General features: G+C 36.3%; 1 protein-coding gene across 6 annotated transcripts in view; it reads right to left on the bottom strand.

The window, feature by feature from the left end:
- Nucleotides 1–6,715: 6,715 nt before the first annotated feature.
- Nucleotides 6,716–25,842, bottom strand: part of LOC106082573 (reticulon-1-A) — a 61,349-nt gene continuing 42,222 nt past the window's right edge. For 4 of the 6 annotated variants that reach the window (XM_013245175.2, XM_013245176.2, XM_013245177.2 and 1 more), the window contains 4 exons: nt 10,886–11,093; nt 10,575–10,783; nt 7,351–7,456; nt 6,716–7,261 (listed from right to left, as the gene is read on the bottom strand). In XM_013245175.2, the coding sequence (XP_013100629.2) occupies nt 7,195–7,261; nt 7,351–7,456; nt 10,575–10,783; nt 10,886–11,093 (590 nt within the window). In that variant the 3' untranslated portion in view covers nt 6,716–7,194. Of the gene's footprint in view, nt 7,262–7,350; nt 7,457–10,574; nt 10,784–10,885; nt 11,094–12,261; nt 12,508–19,130; nt 19,485–25,842 lie in introns of those variants that run through there. The other 2 variants (XM_013245179.2, XM_013245181.2) reach the window with 2 other exon arrangements.

The following is a 25,842-nucleotide window of genomic DNA, read 5'->3' as shown; positions in this document are numbered from 1 at the left end:
ACAGATTTTCAATGTTCAATTAAATTATTGTCTGTGATTATAGCTGAGAACCATAACACATACACAACGATATATAGCGCGAACTAGAAACTTTTAATTACATTTGTACTTTTAGTTATAGCAGTTTGTTGTACACAGACGGCAGCCCTTGCCGACGAAAAACTCCATCGGGTCAATCCGGTACGCACAACCGGCTGGCATGAGATTGTTAATAACATTTGTAATTAATAGAAGCGAAATTCGTATTGCCGCAGAGACAATTCGTTACTATTTTGCTCATAGAACACGGTACCGTGGCATAATTACCAGGAGTGTACCATAAACAGTGAGTAAAATTTTTTCTCGCACTATCTGGCAACGAGCTTTGTTTGTGTGTGTATTATAGTTAAGAACCATAACACTACAACGAAAATTTGTGCGAAAAAGTTACATACACAAAATCAGAGTTGCCCTAATCACTGATTTTGACAGATAGTGCACTCAATATTTTGTTTTTGGGCAACTGCCACTACCTGTAAATGAATATATCTTACCTGCATCGATTAATCTTGGTCTATGCCAAGGTTGATTTAAGAAGGTGGTCTCACGCGAACATATTTTAACTGCCGGCCAGGTTTGACGGCATGACAGATTTTTTGTTTGCATTCTCTTTGTTGCATATTCTATGCTCATTTTCTCGCATATTCTATGCTCATTTACGCACACACATTTTTTGTATGTGTTGGCAAAACGTCGACGTACAACGTACAAATGAGACCATCTTTATTTTTTCGCTATTGGTCTATGCCAACAACCTATCGTCGATTTATGCTTGAAAACCTTCGAAAATTGGGTTCAGCGTCTTGACTTCGGCAAGCGTGCCCGTGGCGGCCATAAATAAAGAAATCGAGCTCCAAACACAATGGAATCGAAAGTACTTTCAAGGAAATAAGGAATTTCATATATATCAACAATCATTTTTTTATTTAAAAAAGTTGTGTAGCGCTCTTATTGAAAACCCCAATATTTGGGCGAGAGTAAGAACAGCTTTTGCTCTCTTAACAAGCAACGAAACAATTAAAGGTGGTGTCATTTGTATGGAGAAATCTGCCATCTTGCCATCAAGCTGATCGACATTTTGCCACCACACACAGAGAAAATTGTGTGTATACGTGTGCGTACATGATCTGAAAATATGCGAGAAAGAAGATAACAAATAGAATGTAAACAAAAATCTGATCCGGCTGTTAGGAGAAGCAACTATGATGAAGTAGAGTTCGTGAGTATTTAATTACATTTGTTGTTATTGTTGTAGCAGTTTATTGTGTTCTATCTTTCGTCTGCTTGATTCTGTCCCAGGAACTCTGCGACTAAGATGATCTGAGTCGAGTGGGTCTGACCGGGAGTTAAACAGGTGACGTGTATCTGGTTACAATCGGGGCATACATCTTGCACATCAGCATCAATCCTTGCTCTGTAGGAGTTGAGGCGGCTGCATCTGCCGGAACGTAATTGAGCCAGAACTACTCTGGTTTGCCGGGGGAGGTCAATTTCTTCAGGTGCAATGGGAGTCGGTCGTTCTCCAATGACTACATTCACCCGGTAGCCATTTACCGCATCTGCTACCGTGTCTGCATGAAAGTTGTCTAGACCTGCTTGATATGCCGCTTGATGTAGAGGTTCTCTCTTGTAGCGCTGAACCTCGCGCTCTAGATCATGTAGATCGACCTTAAGGCTTCTGGGAGGTGGATATCTATCCACAAGATGATGATTTGGATGGTCTCTGCGACATCAGCCCAAAAGGTATTGCTTAGACAGCATGTAGTTATGCCTTCGCACTGGTAGGATCTTTGTTTCCTAATGGAGGTGGAGAACTGAGGAGACAGCCCGTCGCAGTTCGAAGGTCGGCATTCTGACGGATCTTAATATTATTCAACTGCGTGTTACAAAGTTGACGAGACCACACTGGCGCTGCATAACTTACCACAGACCGGCCAATTGCTTTGTACGAGGTCAACAAGTTCCACAAATGACTGGCCATCACACAGATAATTCGCGACCCTCAAATAATTTGGCATGACATCATGTCGAATGCCTTCGATAGGTCCAGTGCCACGAGGTCCGTCCTATCACATGGCCTGGGCTGATTGAAGCCATGGGAAATGTGTGCGTTGATGGCATGCAAAGCTGTTGTTGTGCTATGCTGTTTTCGAAATTCATGTTGATGTTCGGCGAATGGAATTTCTTCTACGAGGCTTGGAAGGAGTAATGCGTTAAGCGTCTTTGCCACTGGTGAGAGAAGGGAGATCAGTCTGAACGACTCCCCTGAATTTGGGTCTTTTCCAGGCTTCAATAGCGGGATCTCTCTGCCCATTTTCCAGACATCGGGAACTATAAGAGTGTTCAAAGACAGGTTGAGGACAGTAGTAAGGTACTTAACTCCATGTGAATCCAGATTCTTCAACATCAATGTGGAGGGGCCCAACAATGGCGCCACAGATGATATTCGCGACTTCGTTCACGGTAAATTGTGATGGCTGTTGATCGGCTCGGAGACCACGAATAAGGCGAATGGCTCTCCTCCTTGCCCTGTCACTCTCGGGATGCACAATAAATTGACGGTTGAACAACCTGAGGCATCTCTTCGGATCAGTCACGGTTATTTCGCCAAAAGTGACTGAGGTCCTGCCATCCCGTCTACCGGGGTTCGAGAGTGACTTAACAGTAGGCCACAGCTTGTCTACACCGGTGCCTAAGTTACATTGCTCCAAGTGTTCCAGCCACCATTTCCGCTTATGTTCGTTGACTTCCCTGTTTATTTTCAGATTCAGCTCGATGATTCTGGGGTTAGTGGGGTCCATACCACGAATCCCATTACGCTCGACTGCGAGTACCACTGCCTGCGCCGGGAAATTGGGCCGGGGGAGGTAATAAATAGGAGCGAAATTTGTATTGGCGCAGCGACATGGCACTACTATTTTGCTCATAGAACACAGAACCACTTCTAGGGAATGGGTTCGAATTTTCGTTCTTTCTTATTAATAAAATTGTACCTACGTAAATAAAAACACGTTGTTGTAATTTGTAAGATTTATATTTTATTCGATTTCTGTTATTAAGTTTTATGACTTTTTTTCTGAATGTTGTAAATTCAACTTTGCTTTACACACTTCATTTTGTATGTTTCTTGTTTTTTTTTAAGTTTTGTATAAAGTATTTTGAATTTTAATTTTTCAATTTTTAAATCTAAGTTTAAGAAAAGAAAAACTAAAAAATAAATTAAGAAAAAGATGCATGCTTTTTATGATTGTGTAGGTATATCTATTTGTAAAGCATTTTTTTAAGCTGAAAAAAGAAAACAATTACAATATAAGGCATATGTTAAGGGGAATCAATAGAAAACAATGTTAAACATACCCTTATGCAAATGAAGAGCATGGCAGAGAAAGAAAAAACAAAAAACTTAAACAATATGAGATGACATTTGTTTTTATTACAATTTTTGTTTTTTTGTTGTTGTTACATTAGCTTTTTTTTATTTTTTTTGTTAGTAAGTTGATGTCTAACAAAAACAAGTACATACATAAAATTTTAAGGCATTGTATATTTAACAAATTTAAAACAAAAAAGCGCAACACATTAAAACGGGCAATGATCATGTGGTTGATGATGCTATATCTTCTTTTTTTTTTCCTTTCTACGTATATAAAGAATATACATATCTTAAGCGTTTTGTAACGGAACGGAACTTGTATGTGTATATGTGTATCTCTGTCTATATGCAACCTAATAATAAGGTGAAAATTATTAATACACATGTTATTTTGGTATGGATGTACGTGTACGGTGTGTGTCAAAGAAACAATGAAAGTTTTGAATAAGTTATACCTACTACCTTTATTTTAAAATTTGGACAGTTGAGGTTTGAATAGACAGCAGCAAAAGGGGATTGTGTAAGGCAACCATTCATTTCAACTTTTTTTAGATTTTGATAACGATCACCTATGATTTACTACCATGGAATGCGTTTTTTTTCAATTTAAAGAAATTTTAATCCCAATTTTTTAACAATTGGCAACAAGTGTAAAAATCCTGTTTTGCATACAAAGGCAAGGCTATATTTCAACCATCACATCATGGATAAAGCAGTAACTACAATTTATAAACAATTCGGCAAATATTGTAAATGTTGTAGTTCTTCTATGTGATACAGATAAGTTCTACTTATTTCAAGTAATCTTACGTTGTACGCTTGTAAAAAGCTCAGAAAAATGTGTATTAATTGAAATGTTCTTTGTCCTTGAGTCATAGACGACAACTCTACCCAATTTTCAATTAGTTCTAACAATAATGCAACCAATACATACTGGCACGGCATGAGTATGAGTATGAGTTCCATATGGGTTGGACCTTCGAGCTCCGATTGTGTGGTGTTCGTCGTCATTAAGAGACGCTCAGCTGAGAGCTACGCGGCGCGTCCACAGGTTGCGCATGGCGAAATGCTTCGTATAAGAAATAGCTGCAATTGTAGTCGCGGACAATCAGCGATATTGAATGGAGAGTCTCAGAGAGAGCACGGGCGGCAATAATGAGTGCCTATGATACTTCATATGACAAGGCGATTTATTGGCGACTTTAATTAACCTATGGTCATAAAGCTCCCTCAGGATCGGTCCTATGGACCGAAACGAGCTTGCTTATGGGGCTTGATGAGCATTGAGTATAGCTAAATCGACTCAGCAATTGTTTCTAAGCTGATCTGTTTACCCAACAATGTCTCTATCATACTCTCACATTGTGTGGCCGATATACCAAATATGGCCCTTTATATATTAGTTGTTACAGGTCGATTGTTCCCGTTTGTTTATCATTGGAAATTGTACCATGGACGCAATTGTATGTAAATTACTAAAAAGATGACCAAATTGGAAAAGTTCGCATGATCGGATTCAAGCTATCACCAAAAACAAATTTTCTTCTTCAGGTTGAGAACAGGAGCCGAATTACCGCATAACGCATCTCTTTAGTGAACGGGAATTTTTGAAATTAAAGAACGCAAATATTTAAATCGAGCATTATTTATAAAAACTTGTACCTAAAAATTTCTATACAAGTGGTATAATACCCATTAAATGCGAGATAAAATTCATTCGATACTAAAGCGCTCTCGATCATGTATGCGATAATTCGACCCCAGGATGGTTCCCGGGGATTTTAATTGCAAAGAAACCTAGCGACTGTAGTTTCGTATAAGCGCACATTCGTAAACCATTTTAAAGCCAACTGCGCTGGCGTTACGCAGGCACACGATTTAAAGATCAGTCGATTGCCTCTTGAGGCAGATGGAGTGATAATACATGTCTCAGGCGAGTGGCATATAATCACATCAGGCGGAATCACCTATTGTATGTTGCTGACCAACGAGACCTCGTCAATGCCTTTTTGGGGAGAAGTTTTTATATGGCATAGTACCTCAAATACTATGTCGCCAGCATTATGAGGGGATAACCACCGTAGACATTTTTTTCTGATGTTCTTGCCAGGATTCGAACCCACGCATTTTTTTCCAAAGTGAGTTACACTCTAAATTCCCCTAAATCAGTGGTATACAAAATGAAAATTTACGCTAGCGTTGATGCTCATTTCACATGTATTCTTATTCTCTTGGTTTCAGTCGTTGTTCAGACATCAACAAATGAACATGCGCAAGCGTGTACGTATCGTGCTTGTGGCATTGTCTTAAAAACTTTGTTTTTTCTGATTAAGCGCTACATAAGGAAAGAAAGTTTCATAATTTCGTTTATTACGAGTATTACGTTTTCTTTTAAAAACATCAATCTTTTTGTCGGATGAATGCATTTTCACTCTAAGAGAGAAATGTAAAAAATTATGGAGTTATTCACGCATACAGGCTTATTTTCATTTTGCGCACCACTGCCCTAAATAAACGACTGCTGTAATTCTTTCCCTCTTTCTCTAAAAAAGTTTTGGTTGCTGTGTTTGTGGTTTTTCTTCTATTGATATACAAATAATTAGCTTTTGTATAATTTTTGTAATTTTTAGTTTTTTATTTTTATTACTCTTTTTTTAAATAATTTTCTTTTAAATTCTTTTCTGACTTTTATTTATTTTTGTTTTTTTTGTTTGTTTCATTATTATTCTTCAAGTAAATGTAGCTAAATAGCTGGGTAATGATGTCATTATAAATTTAAGTCTTCTTTAACTAAAAGTTAAGCTATTAATCAACAAATTGGGAAATGTGGTTTTTACTTTTCTCAATCTCGTATTTTTTGAGTTAAATTAAAAAATATATATAGGCATATGTATACATACATATATATAAACTAATAAAGTAATAACAGCTCGAAATTGCATTGAGTTTTTGTGGTTCATCTGTGGTTCCTATGCCTCTAGGGTGTTCTGATGGTCCTCTTGCAGCCTTACAAAAGCTCAAGAAACAACACACACAGTTGCAGGAGGAGTAGCAGGAGAGCTTAAGAAAAAGAACAGCAAAACCAGAAAGGTTTAACCCGAAAGATACACAAATTTTAATTAAAAAACAGTTAATCAATTAATAGTTGTTTCAAAGAAAGGCATTGTTTTTTTTAGAAAAAAAAAAATAATGAAATAATAATTATAAAAATATAATAACTAAATTTGTTTTAGTAACATTATTATAATTAGAGTAGTGTAGTAATTCTACATTTTACACATATTTCGCCTTGTTGTTTAAGAGAAAAAATACATCATCATATTATGAATAGTTACTATTGATTTAAAAAAAAGTATGTGTGTGTGTACAATTTTTGAAAAAATTATAAATATATAAAAAGAACAAGAATTCAGAAATATATAACAACTCTGTCGTTCGTTTCATTCTAATGGTATTTGGATTGTTTGTTGGTTTTCCGTTTGTTACGTTTTCTTATTTTGAAAGTTGAAAAATTTTTAGTTCCTTTAAAAATGGTGTGTGTTTGAATGTGTGTTCTCTTATTGATTTGCTTTTTGTTCTTTTCTCTTGATTTTGTTTTCGTTTTTTTTAATATAAGTTGTTGTTTGTTTACATAAATTAATTTGGATTTGATCTTATAAACACAAAAAGTAATTGCAATTGGGTAAAAATTTGCGTTTGTTTACTTCTAACGATGTTAATACAAATTTATTTCATTAAATAATGGTTGCGTTTCCTTTATGTTTTTGTTTTCAATTTTTAATTTATTTGTCCTTATCTGTTTCGTCAGCAATTGGCTTCTTGTTGCCAATGGGAATGGCTGCTTTAATCCTAAAGAGATAAAACAAAAAAAAAAAAATATTAGTAGCCAAGAAACATTAAAATTATTGTTTTTATAGATTTTATGAAGGAACACTTACTTTTCGGTAACTTCAGCTACTTTGCTTCTGGCCAGATCCAAATAAGTGTCGATGGACTGTTTGTTGTTTTCATAGACCTTGGGCAATGTGAACAAGGAGACAAAGGCTGAAGCAAAGAAAAAAATTGACCGCACATAAGAATTAGAAATGTATATACATATAAATACAATAGTTTATGATATGTACACTAATAGGCTTTAAGATAAAGGCTAAACATATGGAAATTTATTTGATAGAATTGAAATGTTTGTAAATTACAGCTAGGTTTACGTAGGGTTGCCACGGTATGTTTTTCATGTTTTAATAAATCTATTGTGAATGATTTCTAGTGTAGACGTAAAGGTGCCATCACACTACATGTTCTTGTCTTAGGACATGACAAGTTTTGCTTTTGTTTTAGTTGCACTCATAGTACTATACAACTGAAAATAACACATGAAAATGACTTTTCAAAATAGCACTGTTATTTTTTTGATTAGAGCGGTGCTCTATTCCTTCTTACAAATACATAAAAAAATCAACTATTTTTGTTGTCAGTTGAATGAAAGCAAACCGAAATTAAATTTTTTTACAACTTTATGATTTACAGCTTTCTCACAACTTAAACAATTTGTAGTCATAAAAATCAGCTTTTGCTCACATTTTGGGTTAAGGGTGATGAATCATATGTAAATTGGCAATTTTGGCACACATACTGAAATACCAATGAAACATAAAAAGTGGCATGTCGAGAACTTGTAGTGTGATAGAGCATTTAGTAGTTGTATTGATTTTTGGATTTCCGTGGTATGTTCCTCACATATAAGCAATGACATACAATACGCAAAGATTCGGCACTTGAAAAAGTCGATTAAGGATAATTTTGAACGCATAGATGATTATTGCGATGGAACCACTACCACATATTCTCAATCCCATGGCAGCCGGTTATACGTACCGGATTGACCCGATGGAATCATTCATAGACAAGGGCTGCCGCCTCAGTGTACAACAAACTGCCACATATTCTACAAAATGTATATATGTACTAGCCCAGTTCATGTGCAAATTATTTTAAACTACATTTATATTTATTTAAAGGTTCACTGATGACAAATTAACTTAAAATATCCACTTTTAGGAAAATCGCTAAAAAAAATGGGTCCATTTTGACCAACGACACTTGTTGATCACTACTTGTAACTAAAATATAGCTTAAAGATGGAGCCCATTTTTACTAACGACATCTGGCATTCAAAATGCGCAATTGAAATACTGTATCTTTACATGTTGTAGGTCTTTGATATAATGATAGTCTACTGAATTAGCACATCTATTGAAATGGCAGACAACGCCAAAGGGTTACGCAGTATACTTTAGTTGCCATGATACAAAACACGAATTTGGATATGGATTATGGTTAGTCGGAGACTGAAACACCTTGTCGTCAGAAATTTAATGAGCGCTAAGGGCTGGTATTCTTTTCTGCTTTTAAAATAGTCGCTGAAATTTTTATTGTTTCATGAGCGAAGTTTGACAGTAATCAAATGTTTTTGTTTCGATACCAAAAGATGTTTTTCTCGAACCGTCGACACTAATACAACCTACAAAAATGCTGGCAGCAATGGTACCAATGATGGATTCCAGAGTTGCCAATATATTTTTTCAATTTTCCTCACTATAAGCAGAGTACTACTTTTTCGCCTATTTTTCTCCGTTTCACCGAGGTTTTTTATTTGGAGTTTGACAGCATTCAAACAGCAGAATACTATGCTTTAGAGAGAACATATGAACACTACCCCGTTCCAGGAGACTATAATGGCAAGATAAGAAGGGAGTTTTCAGATCAAAAAGTGAGAAACCAAATTGATCACGTTGTAATAGATGGAATGCATTCATCCAGCGTGTTAGATATAGGATATATCCGAGGAGCGAACATAGACTAAGAACCAATACCTTTTGCAGCAAAGGTTCGCACCTGTTTAAGTGTGGCGAGAAAAGTAGGATTTGAAGCTGCACGGAAACTAACTTATTTAAGAAAACACTCCTTATCTCGATGATATAACGGCGCTAAGGCCGTCATATCATGGTTACCTCCTCCATTGAAAATGCCGCGAAATCCGTTGTTGTTGTAGCAGTGTGTTGTACACCGAGGCGGCAGCCTTTGCCGATGAAGGATTCCATCGGGTCAATCCGTTGCGCACAACTGGCTGCCATGGGATTGATTGATTGATAGAAATCTGTGCTTGTATACCAGAAGTGTCTCCCAAGTAATCCATGGTACGATGAGTGTCGTAATGTTACTGAAGCTAAGAATGAGGCATAGAAACCACCGCGCCAGGTTAAGGAAGGTCATCTGGAGAACAGTAGAGAGAAGAAACGTCTATCCGCAGAAAGAAAATCTGGTAACAGATACATATAGAGAGCCGAGAAAATGAAAACACATTTTTTCTAGTATTCGAAAGTAGCGGTGACAAGAATACAACATAAGCTTTAATGATGTATAGAATTTTAACCGCCTAGGCAGAATAAGGCTCAAGTAGCAGTAGCACTGAAAAACAACAAGACAGCAGGAGCCGATGGGTTGCCAGCCGAGATATTTAAGACCGGAACTATGAGCACCACACAGGGTTGAACTTGTAGCTCCGAAGGTGTTCAGCGTTTTTATGATAAGCTCAGCTTCGGAGTAGCTGTGTAATAAGGTCTCAATGAGGTATTCGACCAGCTGGTCTAAGCGCATGATTGTTGTGAAATTTTTCACCAATAAAAAGTAAATATGATAGGTGTTGAAGTTGACTGAAAGAAACGGCAATTGGTAAACTCGCTACAGCCCTGCCTGATTGCGGAGTTAAGAAGTGATGAAATTAGATGGTAGATCAATGGGTGAAACTATGGCGGTGTGTTATGAACACTGAGTTTAAAGGTTGCCCCACAAAGTCAGGCGAGCCTGTGTATCCTTAAATTGGAAGTAGCTATTATTACAAAATATATTAGGCTAGCGATTGAGAATACTTCGAACATGTTATAACAGCCATTTTTATATATTTATTTGTTTAAAAAAGCTAAGCTGTTTCCTTGTAATGTTTAACCATTTTATTCTATTATATATGCGCCTAATGATCTAGAGCCAAAAAGTAAATAAATAAAAGAGGGCACTCAAATTGTTACATAGGGACATTTTAATATACTAATCTCATATTAAATAATTCAATGATGTAGGCATGAGCAAAGACGCTCCAACTCACCCAAAATAACCAATGTCATGCCATTGAACCATGCTCCAATGTAGGTCATTACCCACAAAATAACACCGAATTTGATAGAATCGACCAAGTCTTCAACCAAGAATAATCTTCTCAATTCAGCGGTGAAACCATTTATGTGGGCCACAGCAACACCGGCAATGTTTTGAATTTTCTCTTGCGACAAAGTCAAATCAATATCCAAGTATTCTCTGTGCAAATCAAATAAAGAATATTAGTTTAATAATGGGAGGTTGGATTGGTGAGTTCATTTTGATTTAATACAAATCGAATGTGTTTGTAGCTCTACTTACTTGAAGGGATGTCCATCTGAGGTCTTTTGAATAGCCTGCATTACCGATTTGTAGATTCTGAATGCAATTGTGCCGGCCAACAGTAAAAGTGACAAATAGGCGAATACACTGATGACGGAAAAGCATGAGATGGCCAAGAGGGTTACAAGACCAGCACCAAAAACAATACCAGATTTTTTCACATCGCGCCAGTAGATGAGGGACTCCACTAAAATGAAAACAAAAGGAAAAATTAAACGTTAATTTATTTTAAAAAAATATTTGCAATTGAATTAAGCAAAAAAAATATATTTTAAATATACTTCATTAATTTTGGCCCTAAAGGGCAAACTTTTTTTGTTTTTTGCAAATTTTGCCCATGAACATTCCATTAAGGAACAGGGGCTAAAAAAATAAAATTTTAAATATACTTAATCTAAAAAACTTTTTTTTTTATTTTGGTGTATTTAGTGATAGACGCTTATAAAACGTTCAGAAAGTAGTAATATAATTTGTTACTGTACAGAGGGCACCGTAGCGCAGAGGTTAGAATGTCCGCCTATGACTCTGAATTTCTGGGTTCGAGTCCTGACAAAACATCATAAAAATTTTTTTCAGCGGTAGTTATCCCCTTCTTATGCTAGCGACATTTGTGAGGTACTTTGCCATGTAAAAACTTCTCCTCAAAGAGGCGTCACTCTGCGGAACGCCATTCAGACTCGGCTGTAAACAGCAGGTCCCTTTGTCATTGAGCTTAAACTTGAATCGGACAGCACTCAGTGATGTGTGAGAAGTTTGTCCTTCTTCCTTAATGGAATGAATGAAATTTGCAATTTTACTGTACAGAGTATGTAGCTAGGATTGATCGGCTGCTATTCATCGTTTTTGCATAAGTGATATATTTGAGCACTGGATATATTTATATTTATGCACAGTAAATTTTTTCCAAACAACTGTTCTATCCAGAATAGGTTTAAAAGAGATAATTATACTAAAAAGTTCATAATTTTAAAGCGTTAAAATTGTATCTCTAGTTTTATATGGCAGACTATGGAAATGGTGTATTCATTTTTAATATACATATAGTACATATGAAAGAATCAAAGAAATATTTTATGTTTAGTATAGCCAGAAGACAAAAAAAATTGCAACAAAAACAACAAACAGTCTGAATCGCACTCTTGCCAAAACGGGGCAATTTTTACACACAAATTCATAATTATGCAATCTCTAGAAATATATTCATTTAGAATTTAAAAAACAAATTAATTTTCACACGAAAATTAAAATTAACAACAACTCAAAGACAATAAAGCGATTGTATTACTACATACACACCACATCACCTCAAACTTGTAGTTAGGCTAGGTAGGTATAATTGGAAAAATTATAATTACTTTTTTAGATATTGTAAGAAACAAGATGCGTCCAATAGTTTTATGGTCCTCAAATTTCTTTGATGATTGAAGAATTGTTTGGTTGTTTAGATGATGATTCAATTTGGCTTAATCAAAACTCGAAAAACTTCGATATTTGATCACCGCCAAAAATTTGTTTGGGTTTTTTCTTTTTTCCAAAAACAAAATGGATCTGCTGCGTCGTACCACTTCAATGACGAACTGAATGAGCGACTGCCGCCGTATATTTTCGTTGTCGTTCGTTTGTTCGCTGTTACTTTTGCATTAACTTTTGGTGAAATTTTTTTTTTATTTTTGGAAAATACCTACTTGAGTATAAAAATTCTCACCCAGCATTTTCCATAAACAAAGCAAGAGCATGAGAGAGCGAAGAGAGGAGAGAAAAAGTAATACTAGGAGGGGAGGAGAAAGCAACCGTTATGTACGAAAACAGAGATGACAAACGAGAATTGTTGAATAAGAAATGGTACAAAATAGAGTTTTAAATGTACAAAAAAGATTTATTAAATTTGATTTTTTTTATAAAGTCTAAAATTCTTTGGAAAATTGCTTGTATTTCGATTCTCCAGTGTATTGTACGAACGGTATGAGCTGTTAACAATGAACCTTTATCATGTTAGCACTGTCCACTACAAGGCAAGTAGATAGTACACGATAGATTCTTGAAGCGAACGTACTTTACACTATACAGTACTGAAATAACTGGACCCTTGATTAGGATCATTTCCCCGCAGCGCAGCAACGTCTGATAGTAACGAGAAGCGTACAATCTAAAGCAACACGGAGCTAGATCCAGTATGTACCTCAAGCAAAATTTTCGGCAGCAAACAAGATATATTCATTTACAGGTAGTGACAAAAGTGCACTATCTGTCAAAATCAGTGCTTAGTGCAACTCTGATTTTGTGTATTTTACTAGTTGGCGCCATTTTTCGTTGTTTGTGTGTGTATGGTTCTTAACTATAAAAAACATACACACAACCAAAACTCGTCGACAGATAGTGCACTTCTCGAGAAAAAATTGTACTCAGCTGTTAAAGTTTCGGGAGAAGTTTTTTCATGGCATAGTATCTCACAAATGTCGCAGCAAGAGGGGATAACCACAGCTGAAAATTTGTTTCTTATGTTCTTGCCGGGATTCGAACCCAGGTGTTCAACGTCATAGGCTGATAAGTTCACCTCTGCGCTACGGTTGTCTCCGATATTTTTAACATACCCAAACGAAATAAATTGAAATTAAAATTATTTTCAACGTACTTGTTTTAATTCAATATTCAAGTGATAACGATAATGTTATTATTAGAACAATCTCAGTTCGGTACTAAAAAACAGTACTTATCGTTTTATATTTTATCCATACCAGGCGGTATTATTTTGATACAAGAGGGGGTTGTGTGACCAAATAAGACTAAGATTAATAAAGTCAGTTGGAAGTTATGAGAGAAATAATTGTATAAAATGTTAGCCTAATCGGATGAAAATTGCGCCCTCTATAGGTGCAATGATTCCTAAAGGATACATCTAGTGTCGCATAGCTTATTTTTGTTTAATTTTGCAAAAAACTTAACTTTTCCGATAGTATCCATTGAAACAATGTCAATCGATATTCAGTCAAAATTTAAAATATCCATAGTGCCATCGTTATTTTGCCAGCTCTACTAAAGTACCCATGATTGAATCAGACGTCACTTTTCCACTATGAAGTCATCTGATTTTCATACGAAAATCACGCATTTGAATAGAAACAATTAAATGACGGCCTCAACAATATCCTTTTGAAATCCCAAAAAGATGTTGAGATCAAACGCAAAAAAAAAACAGAAAACCCGAAAAAAAGGTTTTAAGGGTTGGTTGAACAAAGATAAAATGTTTTCCTAAAATATGTTTATAAAAACCCAAAATAAGATTTTCATATTCAATATCGTGAACATTTAATGTTTACAGGAAAATTCAAAAATTGTGACAAAGTTTGATTTTTCTTCAAGTTTTTCTAAAAAATATAGATTATATAGAAATTTGGTCTTCATGAAATAAAAATTTGCGCATATTTAAAAATCATGTGTTACAATCTTAAAAAAATACTATTTAAAAAAAATAATTTTTTTTTTAATTTTGTAAAGTTTTTTGACGTTAAAAGTACTAAAGAATCAATTTTATCATCTCTATTGTAAAAACATTTGTTTTTAAATTTATGAACGTGTATATCTTAAGTACGTATAGAATAAGAAAATTTTTTGACTTTTCTTTTTCACTTGGCGTTTTTCTTTCTTACTTTGCGTGGGTTTTTTTCTCATACATCAATATGTAATAGATGATAAACATTTATGTAGATGTTTTAAGCAGCAGCACCACACAGAAGAACAAATGTGGGAAAGTGATCTTAATAAACTTTTATAAAAAAAAACAATGATTGACCATGATCAATCAAATAACGTGCCACACGAACTTTTTGTTTTGACAAATTGTTTAGAAATTATTGATTGTCTTTAAGCAATCGGCAATTCTCTGGTTTTAATATCACCAATATAATCATTATGTTCACATAGTAATCGGTTTATTAACTTCTTATGTTGTTGTTGTTGTAGCAGTGTATTGCACGATAGTTCAATAAACTTAATAGCGCTACTGATACATGGGTTTGAATGATAAGTAGTGATTGAATCGATAACACCCCATTTGTACAGTCAATAACCAGTTGGCACCATCATCTAGTTCAGTAGCTGGCTTTTAAGCCAATTTTTGTCTCACCAGTTCCATTTTATGCAAAATTCTAAGAAATGTAGTTATTTATGCATTTTGCTCTCAAATCCTATTTACCAGACAAGTAACAGGTACTCTTTTTACTAGACGTATCACACAAACAACCACATGCATACACCCCATCCACGTGTCGCCTCCGGTCTTAAATATATAGCTTCGGCTCCTTACTGGCCTTATGTTCTTAAGCAGGAATTATATCAGTTGGCTTAGTCATTGCGAGAAATAATGTAAGTAATACATTTAGCGCAAAAAATAAAATAGATCGCCATAAAATTCTGTTTTCTTTTTTGAAGTTATATGGTAAATCATCGTTTATTAAAGTTGTTGTTCCCAAAAACTTGACATGACTGATGGTTATGTGTGCATACACCTCTTGTTTGATCGAGTTTGTCTTAAACAAATACAAAACACAGCACACACAAAACACTTTGCATACAAGCTATTGTGAATGATCGCTGTTAATTTGCCAAAATCAGCTGGGCGTTAGTATTATAAGTCATATGTTTGATTGTTTAGTTGTAAAATTGATCCTCGTCAACCAACATTACAAAATTTCCATGAACATTCCATGAAGAAACAGGGGATACATCTTTCATATTAATTAGATCAGTCCGATTAATGTTTAAGCTCAAAAATTAGGAACGGCGAGCCGCATAGCGACAACACTTGGTGGGGAAGATTTAACATGACAGGTTATCTCACAAATGTAGCCAGCTTTTTTAAGGAGATAACCACCGCTGACATTTTTTCTGATCTTCCTGCCGGGATTTGAACCCAGGCGTTCGGCATCATAGGCGGACATGCTAACCTCTGCGCCACGGTGGCCTCCCGTCAACCAACGTTAAAATGCAATAAACTCCAAAAATAAAGTGTTTTTCTTTAACCTTGTTGCCCTTTTAGAGAGAGCTTTTTGTTTACTTTGTACTTGAAATAAAATTACAGTCCATTAAGATGTTCTAAAGTTATTCAACTTTATTTTCAACTTTATATTATGATGTACTGTGAAAACTCCGCAAAAATAAAATAATATATAAACTTTTAGAGGAATCATTATAAAAATTTTCTTTATTTGGTATTAGAATCAATTTATTGATAACAAAAAATTCAAATAAGCTTTTTGAAAAACCCGAATTTTAATATGCATAGATTAAACAAAATTAACATAAACGTTACTATCAAAGAAATTTATTATGTATGATTTTGGTTGCATTATAATTTTAAACGGTTTGTGTGAAATAAAAAAGAGTAAAATGTAGAGAAGGTAAAAAGTCGATGACAAATTAAAAAACCCATTTTAACACGTTGTGGAAGCTTACTTTTAGAAAGTCTAAAGAACTGAAGGGTATGTGCACAATGCGCACCAAATAGAACTTGTCTTTGAATCTAACTTGGGCGTCTTCTGGCATTTATCATCATGGCATGAATAATCAATTAAATTTGAGCTTTCTTCAGGCACGCATCTACCAGCAAGAAACTACTTACAACACCCATATGTTACAATTTGAATTCACTTTCGATTTGGAATGTATGTCAATGGGTTAACTTTGAATTATATTAAACAATACTGTATTTTTGTCTGCCTACCAACCAGCTAGAAAGATCCAAGCTCCTTAACGATATGAATGAATAAAGTTTGAAAAGATAAAACCAGTTTAAGCAAAACAAGACTCACGTCTATGGACTATCGGAAATGAGTTATAAAAATGAATGTGTTCATGGGATAAAGAAAAACGGACCAAACTCATTTCATTGGCAGCAAGTTATCGATCTTTTACTAAACTTGTATTCTGGCAATGAAAGATATTCTGCTTTGCTTTATACGCTTTATACCAGCTAGTTGAAAACCTAATTTTCTGGCACAAGCGTCTGCATTGGCACACGATCGTTATGGGATTCGCGCTCGAACCCCAGTGGTCCTAGAATTAAACATCACAATTTACTGTGAACGAAGTTACAAAAATAATATGGTTGTGGATAGTGGAATGCTCCATACAGAGTAGCTGCAACGGCAGTCGCGGACAACCAGCGGTATTGAGCGGAAAGTCTCAGTGAGATGCCAGTTAACACCGGCTCTTGCACAAATACTGAGTGCCTATGATGTTCGATATGACAAGGCGAGTTATTGGCGCCTGATCGGTCCTTTGGACCGGAACGAGCTTGCTCACACAGAAGTTTGGCGAGGATCACCGCTTCCATATAAAAATGTGGCTCCACATCCTCGATGACCTCACAGTTTTTGCAGAAATCGTTATTTGTAACCTTTTACCTATCAACAAGTTTTGCAAACAAACAGTGACCGACCATAACGGACCCTATGAGTAAGACTTCTATTCCAGCCAACCTCAACAAATCTTGGAGCGTTCATAGGGGCTTAGTGTTGCTCGTCGGGCCTTATATGGCGCCAGAGGCATACCCACAGATTCCAATTTACGGTGAAATGTATACGCAAAATCATAATTTTGCTAGCTCTTCAGCTTCTCTATTCCCTGGGATATCTCTATGGTCCGACACCTAGAACAAGTGAAACTTTAGTCTATCGACTTTTAAACTTCACATATTCCTAGGTATCCAGATATCTTCTTCTCCTATTTTAATATCCCCTCACTGCCACACTGTCCTCAGCAAGGGTTCTTGATCCAAAATACTTTTTTCGCCATATTTCTCTTGGGATAGGATGTTCTCCAAGTGACCGCAGACTTTTGGATAACTTCTGTACCGTTACCGAATTGGGATATGGATCAGCTGTTATTCCCCGAGCCCAACAAATGGAGTCTCTCTCCTTATTGGCGATCCGTGTAACGAACAAACCCTTTCAATATACCTGAGAGCAGGGCGCCTTCCGTTCTACCACCTCTTTAACGGGTCTTTGTTTTTGCCAGACAAGGCCGATAGCACAGGCATGTGACGTTGACTTTGAATTGATCTTGCCCTCAAGATACGAAACAGGTGCATTCGTCAGAAGCATATTAAGACCAGTCGCCTGACGACAGCCTCTTAGCCAGTAATGGAGTAAGAGATTGCTTTTCCCTCTCCAGTGGCTAATTCGATTTAGGTACCATCCCTACCAGGTATTGATGAAGCATGCTGAGCATGTATGAATTTTTGATTTTTAAAATGGCTTCCAAATTAGATTCAGTCACAAAATCTGCAGAGCTTATTCTCAATTGCAAATGTTTTAATGAAACAAAGTAAAAAACACGACTATTACGAGGACAAGTATATTTCAAATGAGTTTTTGAAGCTCCCCGGTAGACGACAACAAAAAAGTGAAACAATTGATAAAAATTAAATTTTTCTAAAAATGATAGACAAGACACACACAAAATGTGCAGATTGGGTGGTGGAATGTGGTAGGCAGTCTTCACTTGAATTTTTCATTTCTTATGTGAGATTTGATAACCTTGAATTGTGAGACCGACCAACAACAATTGTCTTTAAAAAAAATAGGTATTTGTGATCAAGATATGTACATATGTGTTCTATACACAAAATCACATGGCAATGTGAAGGTGTGTGGCGAAAGGGAAGAAGCACCTCTCACATGGCCAAAAGAAAGCGTGGCACTTTGCGAAACGACAATGCGTTGGTATCACTATTGCGGACTGCTAAGTCAGCAAGGCGGTGAGCGAAACAAGGGCGGTCTGTTGTCGGTGTGGTCAGCGAGCGCATAGGTAAGTCCAATATGTGGCGTACAACAAAATTGCATACGTCAACGCTTCCCCCGACTAGAAAGTAACGAACGAACGTTAATGGTCTGGTTGTTGCTATTATTATGGCATGGCAGTGTTGTATAGAGATCGCCTTCGTTGGTCGATATCGATTTAAAAGTAATTGAAGTGGCCACGTTGACAAAGAGGTGTCAAAATTGATAAAGCGTGGCTAAATTTGATTTACAATGCACAAGGGTTTTGAATAACACACACATATATATATATATATATATATATATATAACTAATAACAATACACAAACACTTAAATTTAACGCCAACCCTCCTTCACTGTGTGGTGCTGCGTTGTGTGTTTGGGGATAGGAGCTGCAGCAGCATCAGATCTATAATATTTTGTTTAGCATGGTTTTATGTTTTACCTGGTCCTCTTTCGGGAAGTTGTTGGCTTGATGAATTATTGCGTGTAAATTTTCTACCACCGGCCATTATGGTTACTCTATTTTTTCACGAACTATGTTACGTTGGTTGGACAGTCTCTTGGAAAGGATAACTATTGGAAACACTTTCTGCACTAGCACTCGCTGTGGTTAAAATTGGCGCCAAGGAACAAATATATAACAAACTTGTTTTGGTAATGAACTTAGTGGTAGGTTGGTTCGGTATATGTCACAGGCAAGTGCGTGTTACCAGGTAATTAGGAATGTTTGTTCAGTTAAAGAAATTGAAAATTCACGTTTTTAACGTAGCGATACTGCAGAACGCTAACGTTTTTCAGGGAATGACGTTTACTTAATGACTAAAGAAACCAAAAATCTAAAACGTAACTTGAAAGCAGCAGCCAAGCAAGCCCCATAAGCGGTGGCAGCAGCAGCACCAGCAGCAACAACGACAACACTATGTGGCGTTGTTGGAGAATGTATTTGATATGGCCTGGTAGCAGAAGCAGCAACCTCAGACAGAGAGTATAAAATTTATTTATTTTACTTCACCGTTGTCTCTTTTTAAGCTGCTTCTTGTTGTTTTTGTTATTGTATCTTTTGTAGGCTTCTTAAGAGGTTGCTATGTACTTTACGCTGTCTATATTGTGTTAAAGTTGCAACGTAGCTCTAGCCTACACGATCCAAAAACGTCCACAAAAACTCAGCAACTTAAACAAACAACACAGTCGATGTATCACTAAGGCTACTACTACTACTATGAACACAGCTTTGTTGTTCTTCGCCATTCACTCTCGCCCCCCTTTTTTGTTTTTGTTTGGGGCGAAACAAGTTCTGGATTTTGTTGTTTTTCTCAAAACCAAACAAACAATGCCAGTTTAAAGGGAGATAGAGAGTCAGAGAACAAGAGAATAAAGCTAGCTGGTAGGTTTCTTGCGACAACACTGGGAACTTAAAGTATAGAAGCAATCAGTGGATGAGGAAATTGGGGATACAGCTGACTCTAGCAACTATAAGTTCATTTTTCGAGTTCGGAGAAAGTCAGCGAATGTTATTACCAAATTAGGGATGCTGCGATCGCTCCAAAATTTCTGTCCGAAACTAAACTAGGAAATACCCTATGCGACTGTAAGTAGGTCTATGGCATTATTTTCGATGGCAACTCTTAAAATATGAGTCTGACTTATCGTATCTGTGATGACAGTTCAATGGCTGATAAGATAACATGGTGATACATTTTTCCAGTGAGGGCCGGTATGCACCTCAAATGAAATTTTCGTTGCCTAAGAAATGCATTAACATATCCTAAGAGAAATTTTCGGTTTCGATACTGTTACCGAAGATTCCGCTTGCAGCCATGTAACCCTAATTAAATTTTCTTTGCATAAAGCAGAATACAATACCAACCCATAGCTGCTGTAAACTTATTTGCAATGGTTTATTTGAGAAAAAACTACTACTAATAAAAAACTAAATGACTTAAAAAATTCCTCCAAGTTATGAATTGGGCGACAAGTTTATGCAGTTAGTAGCTCTTTTTGTAAATAGAGCTACATATATACATACTTTTATGACATAGTGTATGTCTCGAAACATGCTTAACACATCCAATAAAAACAAGTGTTCAACAAAAAAAAAATTAGACATCAATAAAGACAAAATCAAATAGAGCAAATATTCCATCCCCATTATCTAAAATATGGCAACTATTAATTCGACTGCTTTGAGAAAACCCTGCACAAACTATAAAAAGATGTACATGTCTCACATATAAACTCAATTTAATAATTAAATTATTTATGAACAACGTCATCTTCAACCTCCCATCGTCGCCATAATCGATACAGTGCGTCGAAAAGTTATCTGAAACTTTTTGTACAGAAGAGATTGCTAGAAGTACAAAATGACAGAGAATAAAAGAGAGAAACTTATCCATATTCTCAACTATATACAGTAGTTCGTTGTCAAGCCCCCTTGCAAACAAACAAATTCACCCCACCAGACAGTATGGGTGTATAGATTACCGCACATGTCCATCAAAAAAGACAACCACAGACAAAGATTGGTAAGCAAGAAAAGGTATTGCAGAATATTAGGCAGGCATAAGCGGTTTTTGTGTGTCTGAATGGCTGGCTCCACCACCACTTGTAGTTTACCTCGTGGTAAACAACGTGTCATTTTCTTACGAAACATGGGGCTGTTGTCTTCGGGTGAACGAAATCGAAGTAAAGTGCCATGACGATGGTGCTGTTCAGAGTTGAATGCTGTTGGACTCTGACAAGCGACTGTTGCTGTCATCATGTGGAGACCCACCACGAAACTCTCCACTCAGCTGTGTGTTATCTACGCTTTATATTGGTAGTGGTGGGTGCGGTTTATTTGTATGAGTCATAATGCATGCCATAGATAAAAACCTACAATATGGGTTGTCAAAGCTAAAAACGACAATGAGAGAACCAGTGAGAATAAATACGAAACTGAAAACGACTGAGGTTTCAAAGGGGGATTACTCGGGTAAAGGTTAGAAAACAACAATGACGTATTTTCAAGCTGATACTCTATTCCCCATAACATTTTACAAATATATGCGCGTACGTAGTAGGGTATGAAATTGTAGACATGCAAACAGAACACATGTTTGTATATACAGTGGAGGACAATAATAATAGGAACATACCGTTTTTTCACATACTTTGTTTATTTGTTCTTTCTGCTACTACTGATGTAATTTTAATTAAACATATGTTTTGTACTTCACTGAACGAATAAAAAAATGTAAAATCCTATCAATAATAACTGTGTTCGGGAACTCAAAAATTTGTGCAAGTTTGCACAAATTTTTACTGAAAGTCGTTTGCGTACTTTATTTGCCAGCAGGAGAGAGCACGAAGAGAGCAAATGTTGACAGTTAGAAAATAGAGAACCTGCAAATTTCTACTGGGCCTTTTTTTTGCCAGCAGAAATTTGCAACTTTGCAGAGGTAAGTAAAAAATATAAATATTGTTGAATTTATTATATTATATTATTACTAAATTATTATATTATTATTAAATTTGTTTAATTTTTATTTATTTTTAACAAAGATTCATGTTAGCAGCTAGTGTTCAGGTACACTCGACAAATGAGGTTGTAATTTTACCTCAAGTCGTTTGTTCTACATTAGAAGCTAAGTGCAAAATATGCGGAATTATTTGGAAAATCGTTAAAAATTAAAACATTGTATCCTTCCAGACGGAGCAATTTTCGGTTTCTTAAATGTTTTGATGGAATCATCCTAATCGGAGAGCTACGATGGAACCAACAGCGTTCCTTTGAATTTGTTAAGGAGGGAAGATGCTGCCATGGAATTGAGAGGGTCTAGCAGTTAAACAAGTGACGCACAGTGGGATTAGAAAAAATTAGTGCAAATAAGTCGGCCAATTGTGAACGGATATAGATATCTTCAAAGATAACACAGTGTCCGTAGCCACCATATGACCAAATAGAAAGCTCCCTCAGCCTAACATCAGTGGTCGCAGCAATTTGTCTAGCCACAATATCTATAAGCATTAGGTGGTTAGTCCAAGGTTTCTTTGTCAACACACCAAGTGCAGTCGACAAGGACCTTTCTTAAATTTCCACAGAAGTTATAAATGTTGTATTCATTAGCAATAACAATATTGTGTTAAATACCTATCCCTATTATTTTTTCCGAGTGAATTCACCATTTCAGGCGTACGTGAATTAAATGAGATTTAATACACAATTTTAGTTCACCATTTTAATACTAACTTTTTTGTTGAATATTATTCTCAGTGACCATTGTCCATATTATTTTTTCTGCCACTGTACATAAATACATGCAGCTTTAGCTAAAGCTATCAAATCCAAACGGGGGAATATGAGAAATGAAACTGAATAAAATTGTTTGTTTGACATTGCTGAGGTTTGAAAACAAAACAATAATTGTGTAAAAGAACAAGTTGACAAACTATCTTCAAGCCGGCAAATTTTGCTCTCTTTGAAGTATCTAGCTATTATGTCATCGAAAAGTATAATATACTATTTCGTTAACATTCGAAATGGGTTGAGGCTCTTTTAAGCAGATGGAGCTTTATTTCTTAACTTAAATGTATGGACATGAATTGAGTCTGAAACACTATATGACAGGGAGTTATCTTTTTCTTCATTATGGCCAGAGGCATACATTTTGCGTTAAATGACCGCTAATATATATGTTAGTGTAGAAATAGAAAAAAATTTAAGAAATGGTCAGTGAACGAGCACCCCATAAACACATATGACGAGGCCAAAGGCGGTCGCTGCACCATAGCGAAATGTCTTAACAATTATAACGTTGCAGATAACGTTGCACAATACATATCATTACCAGCCTACAACATATAAACAAACATTTGTGCGTAGATAATACGCAAGCATGCATATGCAGAAGAGGTGAATATGGGGTTCACTGGCTTACATGTTGTGGTGTATACAAGTATAGAACAGTGTAAAGCAGAAATGAAATAACACGTAGTAAAGCCCATGTGGAATATAGAACGCAATAGCCTTAAACTTGTGTCTGTCAATTCGCTCCTCACTGGTCATTCACTTGTTCGCATCATAATCGCCATCATGTACTATTGATGATATCATGCAATATATATTGCTTACGGATAGGGTGGGAACGGGGTGGCGTTTTGGCCCATAAGCTGAAATTAACGATAGTTTGGGGAAAGTTTTGGAAATCCGTACCCCATTGTATTTGCAAACTATATAAAACCACCCTTTCAAACTCTCATAATTTATAAGACAGTTGACCGGTGTTAATTATAGCGAACAAAAGTAATTATATGGTGTTTAAGTTGATTAACTGTAGATTATTAGTATTTTGCCGGTATGGAGAGTAGTACACAATTTTATAAAACAAGTTTCCAATACATCGTAAAATTTGATGAATATTTTTTTGCCTTTGACATCATTCTTGTAAAATGAAGTATTTTGGGAGAATTCGCCATCTTAGAAAGTCTCTCTTTGACACGAAGATGTATTTCCAATTGTTATTGATTTCTGGTCTTCAACTTTGCGTTTTAAAATGTATTCAGAGACCAATAGTAACATTTTATCGCTCTATCGCATATATTTGTTTAGAATCTTTGGTACTTCTTTGGCCCCTGTTTGCAGTTAATTTTACGTTGTAAATTTGCATCAGCGATAGTCAGCCATTTTCGTTAGCGTTGATGGAATCGTATTCTTATAGCCTGTCTATCTATCTCGAAACGACTTTTATGCGTCACTCAAGAGCAAAAAGGGAAGATTTTCGATGTATAAACAGATTCATCAAAGTCAAAAGAGCTAAAAACTCATAAACAATAAATACTAAAAACTGTCTATATAGACGAATAGAGATCGGAAAAAGAAGCCCAGACAAACGAAAAGCAACCGTTTGACATCGACAAACAGGTTTAAGGCGTATTTATCAGGTGGCCGCATCAACCAAGCTGAGAGAAACTTCAAATAAACTTCAAAATAAATAATTTATAAATTGTGTTTGCTGCTGTTATGGCTTTTAAACTTAGGGTATATAATGGCAGGTGTCTAGCAATCTCATTCACTATAAGTTTCACCCAGGGAACTTAGGCCTATTGTGTCGCTCCCGAAAGATTCCAAAAGCACAGAAGTACAATGCCAGACACTAAAAAGAAGAAGATTAGGAACCGACATGCATCACAAAACGGCCAGGACGTCTGTAGAAGCTCCCACCAATATGCAATTAAAAGCTATAGTAGTCAAGAATGGTGAAAGGACTTTAGCATGAAGATAATTTAAACAGGAACATAGATTTTGTGTAGTCATAATCCTGCACCTTCTCTCGCAATAGGTTTTCAACCGCCTATGACTCCTCCTCCTCATCCCCGCAAATCAAGCTTAAGTCGCCATGTGACCATCGCAAGGTCAAAGTCATGACATTGCAATGGCTTTTCAGGACATTCAGTAGTGATCACGGTAGCTCCATCACATCTAGCAGAAATTCCCTGAACATACCAAGTTTCCTAGTATTTTGGCAGCCCACTATATGAACTCTGAACGGCCACACACCATGATGACAACGTCATTCTCGTAGGCAACAAACTTTAACTGTCCTTTTCAAATGACCTGAAAATCCAACAGACATCCATGAGCCTACCTCTCCTTGTGGTGATATCACAATCCTCCTTATTGGATTGGCTCTTATCACAATCCTCCTATTTGGTCCATTTGTTAACATTCACTTGGTAGCTATCTACGGCTACAATAACCTTATGAAACTATTTAAACCTGCCATCTTGGTGGATTTGTTTGTTGTTTTTGTAGCCACATTTTCATGTGGAGGTGTTAATCCTTGTCAGGCTCCTGCAGGTGAGTAAACTCGTTCCGGTCCAAAGGACCGATCGCTGCGGGAACAGGTTGGCCTTTGGCTATTTAAAGGCGTCAATAACCCGCCTTGTCATATCGAGCATCATAGGCACTCAGTATTTATCTCACTGAGACTCTCCGCTCGATACCGCTGATTGTCCGCGACTGCCGTTATAGCTACTCTGTATGGAGCTTTCCACTACTCGCAACCTGTGGACGCGTCCGGTAGCTCGCAGCTCAGCTTGTCGTGGCAGCAATGAGCACCACACAGATCGGACTTCAACGTCCCATCCTGTTTTGTGGGTAAAGCCTCTGAAGC

This window comes from Stomoxys calcitrans, chromosome 3 (genome assembly GCF_963082655.1).
Source record: "Stomoxys calcitrans chromosome 3, idStoCalc2.1, whole genome shotgun sequence".
Classification (NCBI taxonomy): Eukaryota; Metazoa; Arthropoda; class Insecta; order Diptera; family Muscidae; genus Stomoxys; species Stomoxys calcitrans.
This window is presented reverse-complemented; position numbering and strand designations above follow the sequence as displayed.